The sequence below is a fragment of the Pseudophryne corroboree genome, chromosome 8, assembly GCF_028390025.1.
Source record: "Pseudophryne corroboree isolate aPseCor3 chromosome 8, aPseCor3.hap2, whole genome shotgun sequence".
Taxonomy (NCBI): domain Eukaryota; kingdom Metazoa; phylum Chordata; class Amphibia; order Anura; family Myobatrachidae; genus Pseudophryne; species Pseudophryne corroboree.
The window spans coordinates 399,418,283-399,441,183 of record NC_086451.1 but is presented as its reverse complement, the minus strand read 5'-3'; the positions used below and the strand labels follow the sequence as shown (position 1 = coordinate 399,441,183).

Below are 22,901 nucleotides of genomic sequence, written 5' to 3'. Positions count from 1 at the left end.
GGCCTGGGATTTTTGCTTTACTTTGCATATTCATGCTTGTTTGTTTTTTCCTTTATAGGTGGGCGAGAGGATGAGTTTGGTGTTTGGGTGATTGGTCACTCCTATGTTTTTTGGGCAGCCGAGTTGGTGGCTTCGAAGGGGGCTCCTTGCTTTGTTGGGTCGGATAATGTGCAGTGGATAGGAGTTAGGGGGATGCTGTGGCAAGATCTGAAAGCTAACCTTTTGGAGCAGGTTAGGCGTTTTGGGCTGCCCAAATTGTTGGTGATTCACTTAGGTGGCAACGACCTGGGTAAGAGGAAGGCAGTGAATCTTAGATTGGCCATTGTTCATGACTTTCAGGTGATTGCGGGTGCTTGGCTGGGCTGTAGACTTATCTGGTCCTGTATAGTGCCGCGGTTGTGTTGGCGTGGAGTGGCGGATTGTAGGGCGATCGATGCCTCTCGGCCGAAGGTCAATTCCGCAGTTGCTAAGTTTGTGGTGGCTCTTGGCGGTGCTGTGGCGTGACACCAGCGGATCAAGTTCCAGTGCTTCTACTTATTTAGACCAGATGGGGTTCATATGACTAGGCAGGGACTATGTATTTTCCTGGAGGATCTGTTTTCGGTGGTTGGTTCTTTGGGTTAGGGGTATGGTGGCGGAGCGTAGTTGCTGTTGAGCAGAACTTCGCTGTTGGCGGGAAAGAACGGCAAGTTAACTTTTGTTGTATTAAAGAAGTTGATTGGAGGTCGTTTGGTGGTTGGGTTTTAGGTGCGCTCACCTTCGTTGACTGGTATTACATCTGCTGGACCACCTTCACGGGGGCAGCCTCATCACCTTCACGGGTGGGTAGTCAAGATGGAGGTTGAGCGGATACCTATTGTTTGTTGGAAGGTTTACATCACTTTTTGTAAGATAGGTTTGTTGTTCATGGGATAGGGTTGTTTTAGCCGTTCTTTCTGGCCACCATACTTTAGTTTAATTATTCATCAGTTAATGGTTCATTTAAATAAATAGCTAACATTTTCTGCCAAATTCAAGTCTCCGTGTCTTTATTTATTATAGTGAAGTGTTAAGATGTTATGGTTTAAGGTTACGGACAATCCTCAGACTATATGAGGTTTAGTGATCCTGACTTTGATTCTTACTGAATTAGCAGTCTCCTTGCAGGTGCCCCCTTTGACCCGACCCATCTGTTGAGTTTGGCTGTCTCCAATGTTATCTGCTCAGTCGTGTTTAGAGAGAGGTTCGAATATGAAGATGACAAATTCCAGACTCTCCTATCTTTGTTAAGAGAAATATCTGGGATCATGGCCTCCCCTTGGGGAATGGTAAGTTAAATGTTACTTATATAATCACTTTAAGCCATTATTACTAATCATTATTTAGCATCCACCGTACAGCCTGCCACACATTGCAGTATTAATTGCATATGCGATTAGTTACAATACAAAGTACAGGTCTCCTTATAAGAGCTGTCCTTTGCGATAAGCACCGGTCACAGGACATCTGGGTTTGTGACCAGGGAGTCTGGCTGCACAGAATTACACAGGAGGTGTGGGAGGGATGTGTATGTACATGCGCACAGTGTCTATTCACGAGAGACAGAGATTGGGGGCATGCCAGCAGATCACAGAGCCCTGAGCATGCCCCATCAGTGACAGACACGGTTGTGTGGCTTATGATCATGGTTTTCCTGCAAAGCTCCTCCCCCTTTTTGTGAGCGTGCACAGCTTTGCCGCGCAGGACCCCCGTTTCAACGAATATGAAAGTTGAAAGGTATGCCACTGGACCTCCATTCCCTATTATGCCATAGAGCTCTCTCCTTACATGAACATGATGATTCCACAGGCTGAGGCTGCCAGGGCTCTGGGTGTCACGGCTCCCTGCTGGTTGCTTCCCACCGCTGATGGCTGCTCACATCACAGGTCCCGGCTGGCTGCTTTCCACTGCTGCTGGCTTCTCACATCACAGGTCTCGGCTGGCTGCTTTCCACTGCTGCTGGCTGCTCACATCGCAGGTCCTGGCTTGCTGCTTCCCACCACCGCTAGCTGCTCACATTGCGGGTCCCAGCTGACTGCCTCCCACTGGGGATGGTGGGGGCAGGGGGTGGGCGTGTGAATCATCAATAAAAAAATATATCTGCATACTGAAAACTACGGTTTTTGGAATAATTTGGATAATGGATACTCAGAAAAGGGTACTTAACGTGTGTGCGTGCGTGCGTGCGTGCGTGCGTGCGTGCGTGTGTGTGTGTGTGTGTGTGTGTGTGTGTGTGTGTGTTAAATATTCTAACATATTTGCACATACTGTGTTTGTATATTGTACATCTCTCCTTGTGGACCACCCTTGTACGTATGCTTAGATTGATAGCCACCACCAGTTCTGGATTACCAAATAGACAGAGTAGGCACCGGCCTATGGGCCCCACACCCTGTGTCGGACTGGGACATGAAGGGCCCACTGGGGGAATGCAGTGATAGGGGCCCATACTTAGGGGTGTGGTCAGCCTACAAAGGGGGTGTGGCCAGCCTCTACAGAGGATTGAAATACACAGTTGTCTTGTGCAGTGTAATGCAGCATATCTACCATGTATAATACAAGTGCACAGTCTGGAGGAAAGAGTGGGCCCTCAGGCAGTGGGGCCTACCTGTGGTTTCCCTGGTACCCCTGTGGGCCAGTATGACCCTGCCCACACCTTTCAGGGGCCCATTGACAATTTGATCTTGAAAAAAAATTACAATCTTAAATCATTTTATAAAGATAGAAAAATAGAATCCACTCAAAGAAACCAAAACTTTACATTAAAGACTCTATAGAGAAAATACTGTATTAATATAATGTACCTATTAACAGCTTAAAGTACATAAACCATAAACATCAGATACACATTAGTTTCCCGATCATGAACTGTTAGTTGGTAAACTTAAAAACGTATTAGGAGATAATATCATCGTAGGGCCCTCCACAGGGTTTAATTCAGCACTGGTCGCCCTTGCCACCAACACCTCAACCACCATCCACCAGCTGTCACTTGGTGCAACGGATCTGTTTCTGTCCAACGCTGCATAGCCTCTCATTCTCTTAAGCTTGCTAATGTTAGACAGCCAAGTAACACCTTTCATTCACAAGTTGTAAAGCAATAGCAATGCTTATACCTCTGCATCACCCGTACTCACACCCACTTGCTATGTTCCGTAGCAATAGGCGCTCTATTCTACATCTGTATTTTTTTGCAGCATTTAGAAGTATCTTTGAAAGTTCATAACTATTGTCTCTTTCTTACAGCTTATGACTTTGTTTCCCAAAACCTTCCAAACATTGCCGGGACCCCAACAGAAGATATTTAAAAATCTTGCCAAATTGAGAGAGTTCATAGCAGAGTCCTTGGAAAGTCACAGAGTGGCACTTGATAAAGAATGTCCCCAGGACTTTACTGACTGCTTCCTAATAAAGATGGAAGAGGTGACGTATGCGTCTTAGTCACATGAGCTGATACGCCCATATTACTCCATTACGTTATTAATATGCGTTGGGTATGAAATGCTGGCATTCCGGATGCCGGCGGCCAGAACACCAAACGCGTCAACCCGATGGTGGAATCCCAATGGGGGAATGGTAAGTATACTTACCTTTCCCCAATGCCCTTCTAACTCTAACTCCCTACCAGCAGACTAAACTTACCCCCCCCCCCCACCTCCGAAGGCACAGTGCCGGGCAGCATTTAATGAGTCAAGCTGACTCCCTGTAATGCTGCCGGATGAGCCCCTTCATTGCGCTGGGCCCATGCTCTGACTTGGCTCTGGCACCACTGACCAGAGATAAATTTCCTTTCCTTCAGTCTCTGCCATCTGAACTCCTATTCCTGGCTTCAGCTGTACTACAACAATGGGACCATCAACTGTTGTAAGTGTGGCTGCCTGCAACAGACAGCGCCTGGCAGAACAGCACACCAACCGGGCGGAGTACCGGCAGCAAAAGCCAAGTAGTGCACCAGCACTAATTCCGCCAATGTATTCATGAGTGTCTCAGTTTAAATGGATAGTATGGTAAGCCTGAGTTCAGTATATATGGGATGTCGATGGTTACAGTAAATATGCCGGAACCCCAATCTGTGAAATCCAGATGAGGTAAGTATGTTTCCTCCACTACCCTACCCCCTAACCCTAACCTCCCCCTTAGTGCTTAACCCTAAACCCCTATTCCCGCATCCTAAACCTAACCCTCCCCCACACATCCCACCCAAAGCTTACCTTGCTGGTGGCCGGCTGACGCTCGTTCAGGATCCCGGCTGTTGGGATCGCAGTTGTGGGTTTTTGAACCTTGATGGGATGCCGGTGCTGGCATTCCGAGCAGTGTCAGGATTCTGGCATCTGCATTTCATCTGGCGGGATCCTGACCAGATCCCATTTATATAAGGAATTTATAGGAATACTTTTATGATTTAAGTCTATTGAGAAAATATTCTTTGTGTTCATTAAGAAGTTAAATAACATGCTTTTCTCAAAAACAGTGCAGTCTCCTAGCACCAAATTCTTTGTAACCTCTCAGTTTAACTTTACAGGAGAAAAATAACCCAAACACTGAATTCCACTTTGATAACTTATTTGGCACAGTCCTTGACCTCTTCTTTGCTGGAACAGAGACCACCAGCACAACTCTGAAATATGGTTTACTCATCCTTCTCAAGTACCCAGATGTGGAAAGTAAGAACTGGACAGAATTTTTGAAAATATCATTTTAGATATTTTAGAATCGTGTTTGCATATTAAGTTAACAAAGATGATGCATGTAAAAATCTTTTAATCTGCTCCCGATGGAGCTCAGAATCCTGATTGTTCCTCCAGGAGGATGCACTCGGGGGGAATAAGGGGGGGGGGGGGGTTTGGGAGGTTAGGTTTAGGCATTACAAGGGGGGAGGGGGGTTAGGGTGCAGGTCCGGGAAGGTTGTGCACTGATACCTGGGAGGGAGGGTTAGGGTTAGGAACCAAGCGAGGAGGGTTAGGTTTAGGCAGTGGGTAAGGGAGGGTTAGGGAAGGGGCCAGAGGAGGGTTAAGGTACTTTTTGAGGGGTTGTTGGGATACTGATGGCCAGGATGGCGCTGTCAGGATTCTGACCGCTGTCATCCCGTCCATCGGGATAGCATACTGAATCCTCTGCAACACCATACATATAGTGGAATAGAACATATTGGAAAATTTATATAAAACAAGAGTTAGCAAACAAAAACAAGATAGTGGTAGACAACTTCAAAGCTATACTGTATGGACAAAAGTATTCGGACGCCTGACCATTACACCAACAGCGACTGTAATGACATTGTATTAAAGTACATATACTTTAATATGGCCCCCATTTTGCAGGTATTACAGCTTCCTCTCTTCTTGGAAGACTTTCCATATGATTTTGGAGTGTTTCTATTGGAATTTGTGCCCATTCTGTAGAGCATGTATGAGGTCAGGCACTGATGTTGGGTAAGTAGGCCTGGCTTGCAATCTCCCTTCCAGATCATCCCAAAGTTGCTCGATGGGGTTGAGGTCAGGGCTCTGTGTGGGCCAGTCAAAGTCTTCGACATCGAACTTATGAAACCATGTCTTTGTAGTCTTGCTTTGTGCACTGGGGCACAGTCATGTTGGAATAGGGGGCCTTCCACAAATTGTTGCCACAGCCCCATACCATTATCCCTCCTCCACCAAACTTCACAGTTGTCATAATACAGTCAGGCAGGTAAAGTCAAATCCGCCAAACCAAGACTCTCCCATCTGACTGCCAAACATAGAAGCATTTGCAGTCGCTGACCCCACTCTGTTATTTTACACATCTTGGCTGAGTTGCTGTTGTTCCTAAATGCTTCCACTTTCTAATAATATCACTTACAGTTGACCGTTCAGTATACAGCAGGGATGAAATTTCATGAACTGCCTTATTGCAACGTCCTCTCACAGTACCACGCTTGAAGTCACTAAATTCTGTAGAACAACCCATTTTGCAAATAGAGACTGCATGACTAGGTGCTTGATTGTATACACAGGTGGCAACAGGCCTGAAGCACCTCAATTCAATAATTTACAGGTGTGTTCAAATACTTTTGTACATATAGTGGCTTATCCAGATGCGGACGCATGCAGCGGCCACCTTTAGGTGGCCTGCACACGTGCACCGGCCATGGTGGAAGGATACGGGAGCAGTGTTATTGACAGCAGTTGCCGTAGGAGGGAGAGAAATGTTGTCGCGGTGTTGGAGGGTCGGGAACATTTTTTGGGGTGGCTCAGACAGAGGTCAGGATGGTGCAAGTGATAAGAGGTCTATAGACTATATATTTGTGCTCCAGATATATAAAATAAAGTCTCTGAGAGTCTTTATGCCATACGGAAATAGATGCCCGGAGCAACTGAGATGCCGTGAGAGGAGCATAGCTCCATATTTTTCTTTAAATCTTCCATCTAAATACCCCCATACATCTAGCCGTCATTTTCCCTGATTCCCTGACCCAACCGGATCTGCCAGTCGGCGTCCATCGATAATCACAATTTACTGGGGAATTGAGAAAATCCTTCACAGTAACTACCTCTGACTTGCAAAACCGACCAGAATCAGAGAATCAAGATTTTTAAACTTGCTGAATATTCCCAGGCATTGAGGGATCTGAAAATTACTACAATTTGTTGAAATATGTATGGAGCCTTACATAACATTGCAGCTGCAGTGAAAAACCAATCACAGGGGGGAATGTATTATACCTTCACTTATCACGTTCCCCTCTGGTGATCGCTGCTAGAGCACACAGTGCATCAGCTTAGTGCAGATGCACGGTGTCTCCCCCTGGCCGGCTCCATGTGTGAGATCTCGCCACTCTCGCAAGATGTCACATGCAGCCCGTGGCCGGCACCTGCCACAGCCGGGGGCAGCGCTGTCCCTGCTGTGGTATATGGTCCTCGATACCTTCAGCTGTCGAAATAGATAGCTTCAGGTGCCGGAACGGTTAGTGCATACATGGCCCACATTATTGGCGTGCTGTCTTGTAGATAGCAGCATGGATATAGACAGGGCCTCTGTCACTATGCACACTTCTCCTTCATACATGGGGGAGAAGTACTATCAATGCACATAACAGCGCTGATACCGCTTCTCCCCCATATCGTCCCGTCATACATCTACCCCATAGTGTACTATAGACGATGGGCTATGATTTTAACTTGACATGAGGAACAGCTGCAGCTGCTGGCATCAAAGCGCTTTTTACAAGGATTCAGATTTGGGTCTATTACTAAGCCTCGGATGGAGATAAAGAGGACGGAGATAAAATATCAGCCAATCAGCTCCTAACTGTCATTTCTCTAACGTCCTAAGTGGATGCTGGGGACTCCGTAAGGACCATGGGGATTAGCGGCTCCGCAGGAGACTGGGCACAACTATAAAGAAAGCTTTTAGACTACTGGTGTGCACTGGCTCCTCCCACTATGACCCTCCTCCAGACCTCAGTTAGATTCTTGTGCCCGGCTGAGCTGGATGCACACTAGGGGCTCTCCTGAGCACCTAGAAAGAAAGTATATTTAGGTTTTTTTATTTTCAGTGAGATCTGCTGGCAACAGACTCACTGCAGCGAGGGACTAAGGGGAGAAGAAGCGAACCTACCTAACAGGTGGTAGTTTGGGCTTCTTAGGCTACTGGACACCATTAGCTCCAGAGGGATCGACCGCAGGACCCGACCTTGGTGTTCGTTCCTGGAGCCACGCCGCCGTCCCCCTTACAGAGCCAGAAGCACGAAGAAGGTCCGGAAAATCGGCGGCAGAAGACTTCGGTCTTCACCAAGGTAGCGCACAGCACTGCAGCTGTGCGCCATTGCTCCTCATGTACACCTCACACTTCGGTCACTGATGGGTGCAGGGCGCTGGGGGGGGGGCGCCCTGAGGGCAATAAATAACACCTTGGCTGGCAAAATATACATCATATATAGTCCCAGAGGCTATATAGATGTAAAATTACCCCTGCCAGTATCACAGAAAAAGCGGGAGAAAGTCCGCCGAAAAGGGGGCGGGGCTTCTCCCTCAGCACACTGGCGCCATTTTTCCCTCACAGTTCCGCTGGAAGGAAGCTCCCTAGCTCTCCCCTGCAGTCTGAGAATACTACAGAAGGGTAAAAAAGAGAGGGGGGCACTACATTTAGGCGCAGTATAGATATATATATATATGTAATATATATAAAAAAGCAGCTATAGGGAAAACACTCATTGATAGTGGGATCCCAGTGTTATATAGCGCTCTGGTGTGTGCTGGCATACTCTCTCCCTGTCTCCCCAAAGGGCTTTGTGGGGTCCTGTCCTCTGCCAGAGCATTCCCTGTGTGTTTGCGGTGTGTTGGTACGGCTGTGTCGACATGTTTGATGAGGAGGCTTATGTGGAGGCGGAGCAGATGCCTGTAAATGTGATGTCACCCCCTGCGGGGTCGACACCTGAGTGGATGGTGCTGTGGAAGGAATTACGTGATAGTGTCGACTCCTTACATAAAAGGTTTGACGACATACCTAATGTGGGACAGCCGGCTTCTCAGCCTGTGCCTGCCCAGGCGTCTCAAAAACCATCAGGGGCTCTAAAACGCCCGCTACCTCAGATGGTTGACACAGATGTCGACACGGATACTGACTCCAGTGTCGACGACGAAGAGACTAATGTAACTTCCAGTAGGGCCACACGTTACATGATTGAGGCAATGAAAAATGTGTTGCACATTTCTGATGTTACCCCCGGTACCACAAAAAAGGGTATAATGTTTGGAGAGAAAAAACTACCAGTAGCTTTTCCTCCATCTGAAGAGTTAAATGAAGTGTGTGAAGAAGCGTGGGCTTCCCCTGATAAAAAGATGGTAATTTCTAAGAGGTTACTAATGGCGTACCCTTTCCCGCCAGAGGATAGGTCACGCTGGGAAACATCCCCTAGGGTGGATAAAGCTCTCACACGCTTGTCAAAGAAGGTGCCACTTCCGTCTCCGGATACGGCCGCCCTGAAGGAATCTGCTGATAGAAAGCAGGAGGCTATCCTGAAATCTATATATACACACACAGGTGTGATACTGAGACCGGCTATAGCTTCAGCCTGGATGTGCAGCGCTGCTGCTGCGTGGTCAGATTCCCTGTCAGAAAATATAGATACCCTATACAGGGACACTATTTTGCTAAACGTAGAGCATATAAAAGACGCACTTTTATACATGAGGGATGCACAGAGGGATATTTGCCGGCTGGCATCCAAAATTAGTGCAATGTCCAATTCTGCCAGGAGAGGGTTATGGACTCGGCAGTGGACAGGTGATGCAGATTCCAAACGACACATGGAAGTTCTGCCTTATAAGGGTGAGGAATTGTTCGGGGATGGTCTCTCGGACCTCGTTTCCACAGCAACAGCTGGGAAGTCTACATTTTTACCCCATGTTCCCTCACAACCAAAGAAAGCACCGTTTTATCAGGTACAGTCCTTTCGGCCCAATAGGGGCAAGCGGGTTAAAGGCGCGTCCTTTCTGCCCAGAGGCAGAGGTAGAGGGAAAAAGCTGCAGCATACAGCCAGTTCCCAGGAGCAAAAGTCCTCCCCCGCTTCCTCTAAGTCCACAGCATGACGCTGGGGCTCCACAGGCGGAGCCAGGTACGGTGGGGGCCCGTCTCAAATATTTCAGCAATCAGTGGGCTCGCTCACGGGTCGATCCCTGGATCCTTCAAATAGTATCTCAGGGGTACAAACTGGAATTCGAGACGTCTCCCCCCCGCCGTTTCCTCAAATCTGCCTTGCCAACCACTCCCTCAGGCAGGGAGGCAGTGTTACAGGCAATTCAAAAGCTGTATTCACAACAAGTGATAGTAAAGGTGCCCCTACTTCAACAAGGAAGGGGTTACTATTCCACAATGTTTGTGGTACCGAAACCGGACGGTTCGGTGAGACCCATTTTAAATTTGAAATCCTTGAACACATATATAAAAAAATTCAAGTTCAAGATGGAATCGCTCAGGGCGGTTATTGCAAGCCTGGACGAGGGAGATTACATGGTATCGCTGGACATCAAGGATGCTTACCTACATGTCCCCATTTACCATCCTCACCAGGAGTACCTCAGGTTTGTGGTACAAGATTGTCATTACCAATTCCAGACGTTGCCGTTCGGTCTCTCCACGGCTCCGAGGGTCTTTACTAAGGTAATGGCGGAAATGATGATACTCCTTCGAAGGAAGGGAGTTTTAATTATCCCGTACTTGGACGATCTCCTGATAAAGGCGAGGTCCAGAGAGCAGTTGTTGGTAGGGGTAGCACTATCTCGGGAAGTGCTACAACAGCACGGCTGGATTCTAAACATTCCAAAGTCACAGCTGGTCCCTACGACACGCCTGCTATTCCTAGGGATGGTTCTGGACACAGAACAGAGAAAAGTGTTTCTCCCGGAGGAGAAGGCCAAGGAGCTGTCATCTCTAGTCAGAGGCCTCCTAAAACCAAAACAGGTGTCGGTGCATCACTGCACGCGGATCCTGGGAAAAATGGTAGTTTCCTACGAAGCGATTCCATTCGGCAGGTTTCATGCAAGAACCTTTCAGTGGGACCTGTTGGACAAGTGGTCCGGATCGCATCTTCAGATGCATCGTCTGATAACCCTGTCTCCAAGGACAAGGGTGTCTCTGCTGTGGTGGCTGCAGAGTGCTCATCTTCAAGAGGGCCGCAGATTCGGCATACAGAACTGGGTCCTGGTGACCACAGATGCCAGCCTTCGAGGCTGGGGAGCAGTCACACAGGGAAGAAACTTCCAAGGACTATGGTCAAGTCAGGAGACTTCCCTGCACATAAATATCCTGGAACTAAGGGCCATTTACAATGCCCTAAGTCAGGCAAAACCCCTGCTTCAAAACCAGCCGGTACTGATCCAGTCAGACAACATCACGGCGGTCGCCCATGTAAATCAACAGGGCGACACGAGAAGCAGGACGGCGATGGCAGAAGCCACAAGGATTCTCCGATGGGCGGAAAATCACGTGTTAGCACTGTCAGCAGTGTTCATTCCGGGAGTGGACAACTGGGAAGCAGACTTCCTCAGCAGGCACGACCTCCACCCGGGAGAGTGGGGACTTCATCCAGAAGTCTTTCAAATGATTGTAAACCAGTGGGAAAAACCACAGGTGGACATGATGGCGTCCCGCCTAAACAAAAAGCTAGAAAAATATTGCGCCAGGTCAAGAGACCCGCAGGCGATAGCTGTGGACGCTCTGGTAACACCGTGGGTGTACCGATCGGTTTATGTGTTCCCTCCTCTTCCTCTCATACCAAAGGTACTGAGGATAATAAGGAGAAGAGGAGTAAGAACTATACTCATTGTTCCGGATTGGCCAAGAAGAGCGTGGTATCCGGAACTTCAAGAAATGATGTCAGAGGACCCATGGCCTCTACCGCTCAGACAGGACCTGCTGCAGCAGGGGCCCTGTCTGTTCCAAGACTTACCGCGGCTGCGTTTGACGGCATGGCGGTTGAACACCGGATCCTGAAGGAAAAGGGCATTCCGGAGGAAGTCATTCCTACGCTGATAAAAGCTAGGAAAGAAGTAACCGTGAACCATTATCACCGCATATGGCGAAAATATGTTGCGCGGTGTGAGGCCAGGAAGGCCCCAACGGAAGAATTTCAGCTGGGCCGGTTCCTGCACTTCCTACAGTCAGGGGTGACTATGGGCCTTAAATTGGGTTCCATTAAGGTCCAGATTTCGGCTCTATCGATTTTCTTCCAGAGAGAATTGGCTTCACTACCTGAAGTTCAGACTTTTGTTAAGGGAGTGCTGCATATTCAGCCCCCTTTTGTGCCTCCAGTGGCACCTTGGGATCTCAACGTGGTGTTGGATTTCCTAAAGTCACATTGGTTTGAGCCACTGAAAACCGTGGATTTGAAATATCTCACGTGGAAAGTGGTCATGTTGTTAGCCTTGGCTTCGGCCAGGCGTGTTTCAGAATTGGCGGCTTTGTCATGTAAAAGCCCTTATCTGATTTTCCATATGGATAGGGCAGAATTGAGGACTCGTCCCCAGTTTCTCCCCAAAGTGGTATCAGCTTTTCATCTGAACCAACCTATCGTGGTGCCTGCGGCTACAAATGACTTGGAGGCTTCCAAGTTGTTGGATGTAGTAAGGGCCCTAAAAAATTGATGTTTCCAGGACAGCTGGAGTCAGGAAGACTGACTCGCTCTTTATCCTGTATGCGCCCAACAAGTTGGGTGCACCTGCTTCTACGCAGACTATTGCTCGCTGGATCTGTAGTACGATTCAGCTTGTACATTCTGCGGCTGGACTGCCGCATCCTAAATCAGTGAAAGCCCATTCCACGAGGAAAGTGGGCTCTTCTTGGGCGGCTGCCCGATGGGTCTCAGCTCTTCAACTTTGCCGAGCTGCTACTTGGTCAGGGGCAAACACGTTTGCAAAATTCTACAAATTTGATACCCTGGCTGAGGAGGATCTTGAGTTCTCTCATTCGGTGCTGCAGAGTCATCCGCACTCTCCCGCCCGTTTGGGAGCTTTGGTATAATCCCCATGGTCCTTACGGAGTCCCCAGCATCCACTTAGGACGTTAGAGAAAATAAGAATTTGCTCACCGGTAATTCTATTTCTCATAGTCCGTAGTGGATGCTGGGCGCCCATTCCAAGTGCGGATTGTCTGCAATACTTGTATATAGTTATTGCTTAACTAAAGGGTTATTGTTGAGCTATCTGTTGATTGTGATTGGTGTGGCTGGTATGAGTCTTACCCGGGATTCAAAATCCTTCCTATTTGTGTCAGCTCTTCCGGGCACAGTATCCTAACTGAGGTCTGGAGGAGGGTCTTAGTGGGAGGTGCCAGTGCACACCAGTAGTCTAAAAGCTTTCTTTATAGTTGTGCCCAGTCTCCTGTGGAGCCACTAATCCCCATGGTCCTTACGGAGTCCCCAGCATCCACTACGGACTATGAGAAATAGAATTACCGGTGAGTAAATTCTTATTTTTTCAAGAACAGTCTCTGACATGGCAGTTAGGAGCTGATTGGCTGGTTCTTTATGTTCATTTTATCTCCATCCTAGGGTTAGTAAATAGACCCCTAAGGGAGATGTATTAAGCAGTGATAAAAGTGGAGCAGTGAGCCAGTGGAGAAGTTGACTATGGCAACCAATCAGCATTGAAGTAACATTTTTAATTTGCATACCATAAAAATATACAGAACAGCTGATTGGTTGCTATAGGCAGCTTCTCCACTGGTTCAATTCTCCACTCTTTTCACTGCTTAGTACATTTTACCCGATGTGTGGCCAAGGCACACGAATTCTAGAACACAGAGCGGGGCTATTGGGCAGGACATAGCCCACAGTCTAAAAGAATACATATGTACAGGGATATTAAATAAAACACTATTATATATATATATATATATATATATATATATATACATATATATATATATATATATATATATATTAGAGATGAGCCGGTTCGGTTTTACTCGGACTTACTCGGTTCTCAAAACGGCATCTTATTGGCGCACGGACGTCACGTGTTTTAGATAGAGATGAGAGGATTCGGTTTTACTCGGTTCTCAAAATGGCATCTGATTGGCTATCCAAAACACGAGACATCCGTGAGCCAATAAGATGCCGTTTTGAGAACCGAGTAAATCCGAGTAAAACTGATTCTGCTCATCTCTAGTTTTCGATAGCCAATAAGAAACATCCAGATAAAACCGAACTGGCATTAATTCTGGCGTTACTTTTGAACACGCTCATCCCTAATATATATATATACTAGGTGATTCATCGCGCCCTATGGGCGCTCTTCACACCGTCGTAAGGGGCTACGCCCCCTTAACCCTTGCACACCCTTGTGGCGTGGAATATTTTTATTAAATGGAGTATTACATCCAATCATAATTGTGTGAGTGGTTAAATATTGCACGGACAAAGGGCGTGCAATGGTTAAGGGGTCGTAGCCCCTTGCAACGGCGTGAATAGCGCACGCAGGGCCTGGTGAATCACCTAGTAGGTGCTTTGGTTGGGGAAGTAGGGGGTGCGGGGAAGAGGCGGATGGGATCCTGGGGTGCCACGGGAGGGGCGGTTGTGGTGGGGCCACAGGTGGGGGAGGGTGCGTGGGTGCTGCGGGTGGTGGTCCGGACCCGCTTCAGGTGGGGGAGGAGCAGTTGCGGGGTTGCCCCAGGTGGGGGAGGGGTGGCTGCGGTGGTGCGGCGGGAGGTACGGGTGCGGGGTCGCTGCGGGTGGGGGAGGGGGTCCGGAGCTATCGCCGGTGCTGGAGGGGGAGTGTGGGGGTGACGCGGATGGGGCTCGGAGGTACTGTGAGTGGGGGAGGGGCGGGTAATGCTTCTACTCCTGTCAGCAGCTAAGCTGCTGTCCTCCCTTTGGCAGTGGCTCTCCTGGAGACTCGCACAGCAGGCAGTCACTATTGTTTGCACCGTTGTCCCAACGCGCCACATTACAGGGAAGAAGATGTACGCAATAAACTACAGGTCCCAGCAGCCCTAAGGGGCGGAATGCTTCGGCGCTAAGGGCTGCTGGGAGCTGTCGTTTATGTAGTGCGTCTACTTCCCTGTGATGCGGCGCGTTGGGACACTGGTGATAACAATAGAGACTGGCTGGAAGAACTGAGTGACTGGCTGAATCAATATAAAAGGTGAGAGTGCTGTGCAGTGTGTGTGTGTTTGTATATATACGTGTCTTGTGTGTGTGTGTGTGTGTGTGTGTGTGTGTGTGTGTGTGTGTGTGTGTGTGTGTGTGTGTGTGACTGTCTGTATAATGTGTGTAAGCGTCACTGGTACAGGGGGCGTTACGTGTGTAAGCGTTACTGGTACAGAGGGCGTAATGTGTGTAAGCGTCACTGGTACAGGGGGCGTTATGTGTGTAAGCGGCACTGGTACAGGGGGCGTTACGTGTGTAAGCGGTACTGGTAGAGGGGGCGTTATGTGTGTAAGCAGTACTGGTAGAGGGGGCATTACGTGTGTAAGCGTCACTGGCACAGGGGGCATTACGTGTCTAAGCGGCACTGGTACGGGGGCGTTACGTGTGTGTCACTGGTACAGGGGGCGTTACGTGTGTAAGCGGTACTGGTAGAGGGGGCATTACGTGTGTAAGCGTCACTGGTACAGGGGGGGGGGGGAACTTGTGTAAGCGACACTGGTTCAGGGGGCATTATATGTGTAAGTGTCTCTACTACAGGGGTCATTATGTGCGCTGTGCATTTGTAAAGTATGCGAGGGTGCAAATTTATAGTTTGCAGGGGGGCGCCGAACACTCTAGCAACGGCCCTGACTGCACACCCACTGTACTGCGCTGCACTGTCACCTTTTACATTGATTCAGCGTCCAGACAATACCCTCCGCGATATCACGCACTCTATCCGCTACATTAACCATCTCGGGGCTTCCAGGCCGGCAGCCCAGGTGCTGTGTTGCGGAGTCAGGGCCTCTGGGGATCTGGGCGCGGTTGTGGCAGGTAGGCACTTCTGTGACATCACACGCAGAGGAGGCTCCGGGGCTCAGAGAGTATGCGGTGCAGGGAGGCCTATGAAAGTCTTCCGCTGCGCCGCTTTCATACACATCTATGCTGGTGGCCGCAGCAGCTTTTTTTCCACCTGCGGCGCGGCTAGGGAGTGGGGATTGTTGATGCCGGAGGGGGCAGGTGGACTGGCAGCAAGACATTGGTGGTCATTCCGAGTTGATCGTTCGCTAGCAGTTTTTAGCAGCCGTGCAAACGCTATGCCGCCGCCCACTGGGAGTGTATTTTAGCTTAGCAGAAGTGCGAACGAAGGGATCGGAGAGCGGGTCCAAAAATATTTTGTGCAGTTTTAGAGTAGCTTCAGACCTACTCGGCGCTTGCGATCACTTCAGACCATTCAGTTCCTGATTTGACATCACAAACACGCCCTGCGTTCGCCCAGCCACGCCTGCGTTTTTCCGAACACTCCCTGAAAACGGTCAGTTGACACCCAGAAACGCCCTCTTCCTGTCAATCACTCTGCGGCTGCCTGTGCGACTGAAAAGTATCGCTAGACCCTGTGTAAAACTACATCGTTCGTTGTAATAGTATGCCGCACGTGCGCATTGCGCTGCATATGCATGCGCAGAAGTGCAGAGTTTTTGCCTGATCGCTGCACAGCGAACGAATGCAGCTAGCGATCAACTTGGAATGACCCCCATAGGATGCTGCAGTAAAAGGATGTTTTCCCCCTCTCTACAGCGCAGAGACTTGCTGCAGGTGCTGTGACACACTCTCCAGCTGCACCTTTCTGGCAGGTACAGTCCCTTTTCTTTATGGTCTGTACCGTTTTTTGACTCTCCAAGCTTCCATTGAAAGTATAGGAAAAGGGGCGTGGCCACGGCGCTGTACCCGTGGCCACGCCCCCTTTCCGAATGTGTATCAGTGTTTATGTGTACATTGGCCCTCATTCCGAGTTGATCGGTCGCAAGGCGAATTTAGCAGAGTTACACACGCTAAGCCGCCGCCTACTGGGAGTGAATCTTAGCTTCTTAAAATTGCGACCGATGTATTCGCAATATTGCGATTACTAACTACTTAGCAGTTTCAGAGTAGCTCCAGACTTACTCTGCCTGTGCGATCATTTCAGTGCTTGTCGTTCCTGGTTGACGTCACAAACACACCCAGCGTTCGCCCAGGCACTCCCACCGTTTCCCCGGCCACTCCTGCGTTTTTTCCGGAAACGGTAGCGTTTTCAGCCACACGCCCCTGAAACGCCGTGTTTCCGCCCAGTAACACCCATTTCCTGTCAATCACATTACGATCGCCGGAGCGAAGAAAAAGCCGTGAGTAAAAATACTTTCTTCATAGTAAAGTTACTTGGCGCAGTCGCAGTGCGAACATTGCGCATGCGTACTACGCGGATTTTCACTGCGATGCGATGAAAAATACTGAGCGAACAACTCGGAATGAGGGCCATTGTTGGAGGTTATGTTGCTGCAGATGCAGTGGGACTATTTTTGGGTGTGGGGCTGCAGCTTCATCAGCCCCATTGCTAATCCTGCTCTGTGAAAACACAGCAGGCAAAGGGAAGAGCCTCCCATTGGATGTAACCTGTGTGGGAGGGTGTTTCTCACCCAATCAGGTGTGGACTGGGTGTGATAGACCTGCCACTAACCCAATGAGAGCTCCTAGCCAGGGCCAGGCACAGAAAATCACAGGGCTATTATATAGGATATATATATATATATATATATATATCCAATTCAGTCGGCACTCAATCAGCTCACTGTCCAGCTTCCCCCCGGTGCCTGAATCCTTGATCACACAAATGTCCAAAGGCGGAAATAATTATAATATTAATACACGTGTACGGTGGCACTTAGGGCAATGAATACATAGACAGCCTTGTTTAAAGAGGTATTCATGTAATGCTGAGAGTGCTGGGCTCTACGATTGTATACATACTGTGTATATATATATATATATATATATATATCTAACAAGGTTATGTCAAAGTCGAGAAATATTGTAATGCATATACCATGTACTAACCCCATACACATGCCCGCTGCGCGTGCACTTTTTCCGCCGTGCGTGCACATATCCGCAATTTGCGTAGGATCGCTCCTGCGATCATGCGCGTGGTATGGGTATTTACGGCGGGGTTTGTGAGCGCATGGAGGGTTATCAGAACATTACATATTTAACCCAAATAGTGCATTTTGTACACATAGCTCCCCTACACCACATCAGCAAGTATCAACAGTTTAAATGATTCCAGGACTAAGGGATTCACCTTTGCATGATAGGAAGGGACAGACTAAGGTTACAAGGTGATGTCTAGTATCCAGCTGTAGGGTATTTTAAGGGTAACATTCCGGTGTTGGTTAGAGAAAGATCGCATGTTCCAGCGTATAGTTATGTGCAGAAGTAGAATATAGATATAAATTGTATTTACTGTATATTATGTATGCGGCGGGAATCCAGCGGATACCACCCACAAGAGCGGTTGAGAAAGACATCGCCCACCTTTTCAAATCAACCTATGACCTCTCCTGTAATGTAAAGATGCACCTCTATGTCCAATAGACAAAAGGATTACAGTGACCATTGTATTGTATATGGAAGTTGTGTATAAAAAGCCTGTTGCTGCCTGGCTGGTCAGAAGACTCTGAACGCTTTCTACCTGATAAGCGGAGGACCGGCCGGGTTGCGCAAGCGAACATTCTCACGTATGTACATTGACTGTAGCCATTATTCTGTTTTAGATTTATCTTGTTAGGTCTGTAGTGTATAACTTGTACTGTTATCCCCTTTCAAATAATCCACTGTGGCCTTAGAACCCAGTTTTCAACTACATATCGGTGTTGTGTCCTCATTTCCCTGCTAGAATTTAAAGTGTTTAACTGTATAAGGTTTTAAAGTGTATTGATAAGGTGTGTACGCATAGCGGGTACTGTATACCTTCAGCGCTGCGTAAAGGTTTAAGGTGTATCATCATTACAGTGCTTTACGGCACAAGGTTTAGAGTGTAAGAATAACGTTGCATTGTATCACTAATAAGGTTTAAAGTTTATCAAGAGTGTGCGCGCGCTGTGCGTACTCTATACACCCAGCGCGGCGTGTGTACGCTAAGTGCGTACGATGTACGGGACTCTGTACGCAAATAGCCTACGAAGTGCGTAGCTTGTGTATTAAGTCTAGCAGCCGTAGCGGCTCCATGGTAAAAGTGTGTTTAAGGTATAGCTTTATGGTTTAAGATAATATCGGCATTATCAGTTAGTACATGATTCATTTATGATATATAAATATTTTGTGTACTGGCTAATGGAATTTTCTATGAAGTAGGTGTTTTTTTGTTTTGTTTTTTGTGGTTTTTTTTTAAACCTTGACTTTCTAATGTGTGCCTGTTAGAGAGAATTCAAGAGGAGATCGACCAAGTCATTGGACAGAACCGATGGCCATCAGTGGAGGATCGTATCAATATGCCTTACACAGATGCAGTTATCCATGAAATTCAGAGGTTTGCTGACATTGCCCCCCTCTCACTGCCACATGCCGCCAGCCAGGACACAAAATTCAGAGGATACAACATTCCTAAAGTAAGAAACTTGGGACAGAGAGGGGTGAACTGTGGTTTTGTTTTTTGTTTTTTTGTTTTTTTTTAACAAAGTGGCTCGTATAAATGGCCGTTGCAACACGGTGAAGATGAGGAACAGCCAATCAGGGATAAACATATGCTTTACTTATTTTGATTTGAAAATAAAAGTAATGTCTGTAAAAAGTTACTTCCTGGTAGTGAGGCCAACAATTCCAAAAATTTTACAGGAATCTACTGACATATAGGGGTATATTCAATTGAAGTCAGATCCATTCCGACATTCATTTGTCGGAATGGATCCGACCTGGGCTATTCAATACATTACCAATTCGACTTTAAAAAAAGTCGAATTGAGATGCAAGAGCTTAGAGTCGCGGGCAGACGGGGGAGAGCAGCGCTACAGCAGCGGCTATATAGCCGCTGCTCTAGTCCTACTCCCCCCCCCCATCCCCGTCTCTCTGCCTCTCCCCGTCAGCAGCAGCCAGGGAGAGGTAACTGTAGCGGCCGGGGGTACCTGTCAGGCGCTGGGAAGCTGTCAGCGGTGGCGGGGAACACATCAGCGGTGGCGGGGGACCTGTCAGCGGCAGCGGAGGACCTGTCAGCGGCGGCGGAAGACCTGTCAGTGGTGGCCGGGGTGCGCTGCCGGGAGACTGGCTGGGGGGCTCCCATCAGAGGTAGTGCTCTGCAGCCCGCCGCCCCACTCCCCCGTCTCATGTCTCCACGTCCCTCCGCTCCTCGTCCCTACATCACAGCCGCCGCTCACGCCAGTGTCCACCCGGGTGGACGCTGCTGTGAGCGGCGGCTGTGACATCCTCCAGCACTGCTCTCCCCCCTTCTGGCTGCCCGAGGCTCTCCCCGTCTGGCTGCCCACGGCTCCCGCCCATCTCCCCGCGACTCTCCCCCCTCTCCTCCACTAAGATCCCTCATCTCAGTCCGACATTTTTTTATGTCGGACTGAGATGGTTGGAAACGGGGCCAAATCCTGTCGAATTTGGCCCCGTTTCCCTCAAAAGTATGTGAATCGGCAGCTATACCGCCGATTCACGTACTATTCGACAAGTCGAATTCCCTGACTTGTAAAATAAAATTAGCTGGGATTGAATAGGTTGAATCACGATTCGACCTTAAAAAGTCAAAAACTGCCTTCTTTTCTACAGATGGCAGCTTTCGACCCAAATTGAATATACCCCATAATATAGTCTCCCAGATATCGGAATCATGCAGGCATTTTTGGAACTATTCAGTTTAAACATGTTAATAGAAATCAGGTAGAGAACAATGGGGGTCATTCTGACCCGTTCGCTTGCTGCGTTTTAACGCAGGAGAGCGAACGGGTCCCTATTGTGCATGCCAGACGGCCGAAGGGCGTAGCAGAGATGCAATCGCCTCTGCCTGATTGACATGCAGAGGCAATCGCTGGGCGGGAGGGGGCAGAATGGCGGCGTTTGGCCGTCGTTTCATGGGTTTGGTCCGGCCAACGCAGGCGTGGCTGGACTGAACGGGGGGCGGGCTGCAGAGGCTGTGTGACGTCACACGCAGCCGCTGCGGGCCAGGGAGCGATGAGCAGATCCGGCCAGCATGCTAAAGCTGCGCTGGCTGGGAGCTACTCTTGAAGTGCAAAGGGAAGTCAGGGAAGAAGATCGTCAGGGAAGAAGATCGTAGCTGTGCTAAATTTAGCACAGCTACAATCAACTTGGAATGACCCCCAAAATTCTATACAATATCTTGCATGGATGTCAGGATGGAATAGGGCAAGGAAAGAACATGGTTGTTTCCTATTTGACAATGGGGGTAATTCCAAGTTGATCGCAGCAGGAATTTTGTTAGCAGTTGGGCAAAACCATGGGGGTCATTCCGAGTTGTTCGCTCGTTGACGATTTTCTCAACGGAGTGATTAAGGTAAAAATTAGAGATGAGCGGGTTCGGTTCCTCGGAATCCGAACCCGCCCGAACTTCAGCCTTTTTTGCACGGGTCCGAGCAGACTCGGATCCTCCCGCCTTGCTCGGTTAACCCGAGCGCGCCCGAACGTCATCATCCCGCTGTCGGATTCTCGCGAGACTCGGATTCTATATAAGGAGCCGCGCGTCGCCGCCATTTTCACACGTGCATTGAGATTGATAGGGAGAGGACGTGGCTGGCGTCCTCTCCGTTTAGAATAGATTAGAGAGACACTTGATTTACTACTAATTTTGGGGAGCATTAGGAGTACTCAGTACAGTGCAGAGTTTTGCTGATAGTGACCACCAGTTTTATTTATAATCCGTTCTCTGCCTGAAAAAAAACGATACACAGTCACATACCATATCTGTGCTCAGCCTCAGTGTGCTGCATGATATATCATCTATGTATATCTGACTGTGCTGAGTGCTCACTGCTCACACAGCTGAATTGTGGGGGAGACTGGGGAGCAGTTATAGCAGGAGTACAGTGCACACTTTTGCTGCCAGTGACCACCAGTATATTGTCTGCCTGAAAAAGTTAAACACTCCTGTGGTGTTTTTTTTTTTTTATTCTATAGTATAAACGCATTCTCCTGACAGTGTCCAGCAGGTCCGTCATTCATTATATTATATAAATATTTACCTACAGTAGTGTTATATTTTTTTTTTTCATCTCTATCATCTTTATCATCTCTATATTAGCAGACGCAGTACGGTAGTCCACGGCTGTGGCTATCTCTGTGTCGTCAGTGCTCGTCCATAATTGTATACCTACCTACCTGTGGTGGGGTTTTTTTTTCTATCTTCTTCATACTAGTAGTTTAGGAGTCTGCTGACAGTGTCCACCAGGTCCGTCATTATATTATATACCTACAGTAGTAATATATTTAGTATATTATCTATACTAGCAGAAGCAGTACGGTAGGCCACGGCTGTACCTACCTCTGTGTCGTCAGTGCTCGTCCATAATTGTATACCTACCTGTGGTGGGGTTTTTTTTTCTATCTTCTTCATACTAGTAGTTTAGGAGTCTGCTGACAGTGTCCACCAGGTCCGTCATTATATTATATACCTACAGTAGTAATATATTTAGCATATTATCTATACTAGCAGACGCAGTACGGTAGGCCACGGCTGTACCTACCTCTGTGTCATCAGTGCTCGTCCATAATTGTATACCTACCTGTGGTGGGTTTTTTTTTTCTATCTTCTTCATACTAGTAGTTTAGGAGTCTGCTGACAGTGTCCACCAGGTCCGTCATTATATTATATACCTACAGTAGTAATATATTTAGTATATTATCTATACTAGCAAACGCAGTACGGTAGGCCACGGCTGTACCTACCTCTGTGTCGTCACTCGTCCATAATTGTATACCTACCTGTGGTGGGGTTTTTTTTTCTATCTTCTTCATACTAGTAGTTTAGCAGTCTGCTGACAGTGTCCACCAGGTCCGTCATTATATTATATACCTACAGTAGTAATATATTTAGTATATTATCTATACTAGCAGACGCAGTACGGTAGGCCACGGCTGTACCTACCTCTGTGTCGTCACTCGTCCATAATTGTATACCTACCTGTGGTGGTTTTTTTTTTCTATCTTCTTCATACTAGTAGTTTAGGAGTCTGCTGACAGTGTCCACCAAGTCCGTCATTATATTATATACCTACAGTAGTAATATATTTAGTATATTATCTATACTAGCAGACGCAGTACGGTAGGCCACGGCTGTACCTACCTCTGTGTCGTCAGTGCTCGTCCATAATTGTATACCTACCTGTGGTGGGTTTTTTTTTCTATCTTCTTCATACTAGTAGTTTAGCAGTCTGCTGACAGTGTCCACCAGGTCCGTCATTATATTATATACCTACAGTAGAAATATATTTAGTATATTATCTATACTAGCAGACGCAGT

General features: G+C 48.0%; 1 protein-coding gene across 2 annotated transcripts in view; it reads left to right on the top strand.

Annotated features, from left to right (window-relative positions):
- LOC134949286 (cytochrome P450 2G1-like) overlaps positions 1–22,901 on the top strand; it is a 91,149-nt gene that overhangs the window by 49,761 nt on the left and 18,487 nt on the right. For both annotated transcript variants that reach the window (XM_063937785.1, XM_063937784.1), the window contains exons 5-8: positions 1,147–1,307; positions 3,265–3,441; positions 4,541–4,682; positions 18,854–19,041. In XM_063937785.1, coding sequence (XP_063793855.1) covers positions 1,147–1,307; positions 3,265–3,441; positions 4,541–4,682; positions 18,854–19,041 — 668 coding nt within the window. The remainder of the gene's footprint in view (positions 1–1,146; positions 1,308–3,264; positions 3,442–4,540; positions 4,683–18,853; positions 19,042–22,901) is intronic.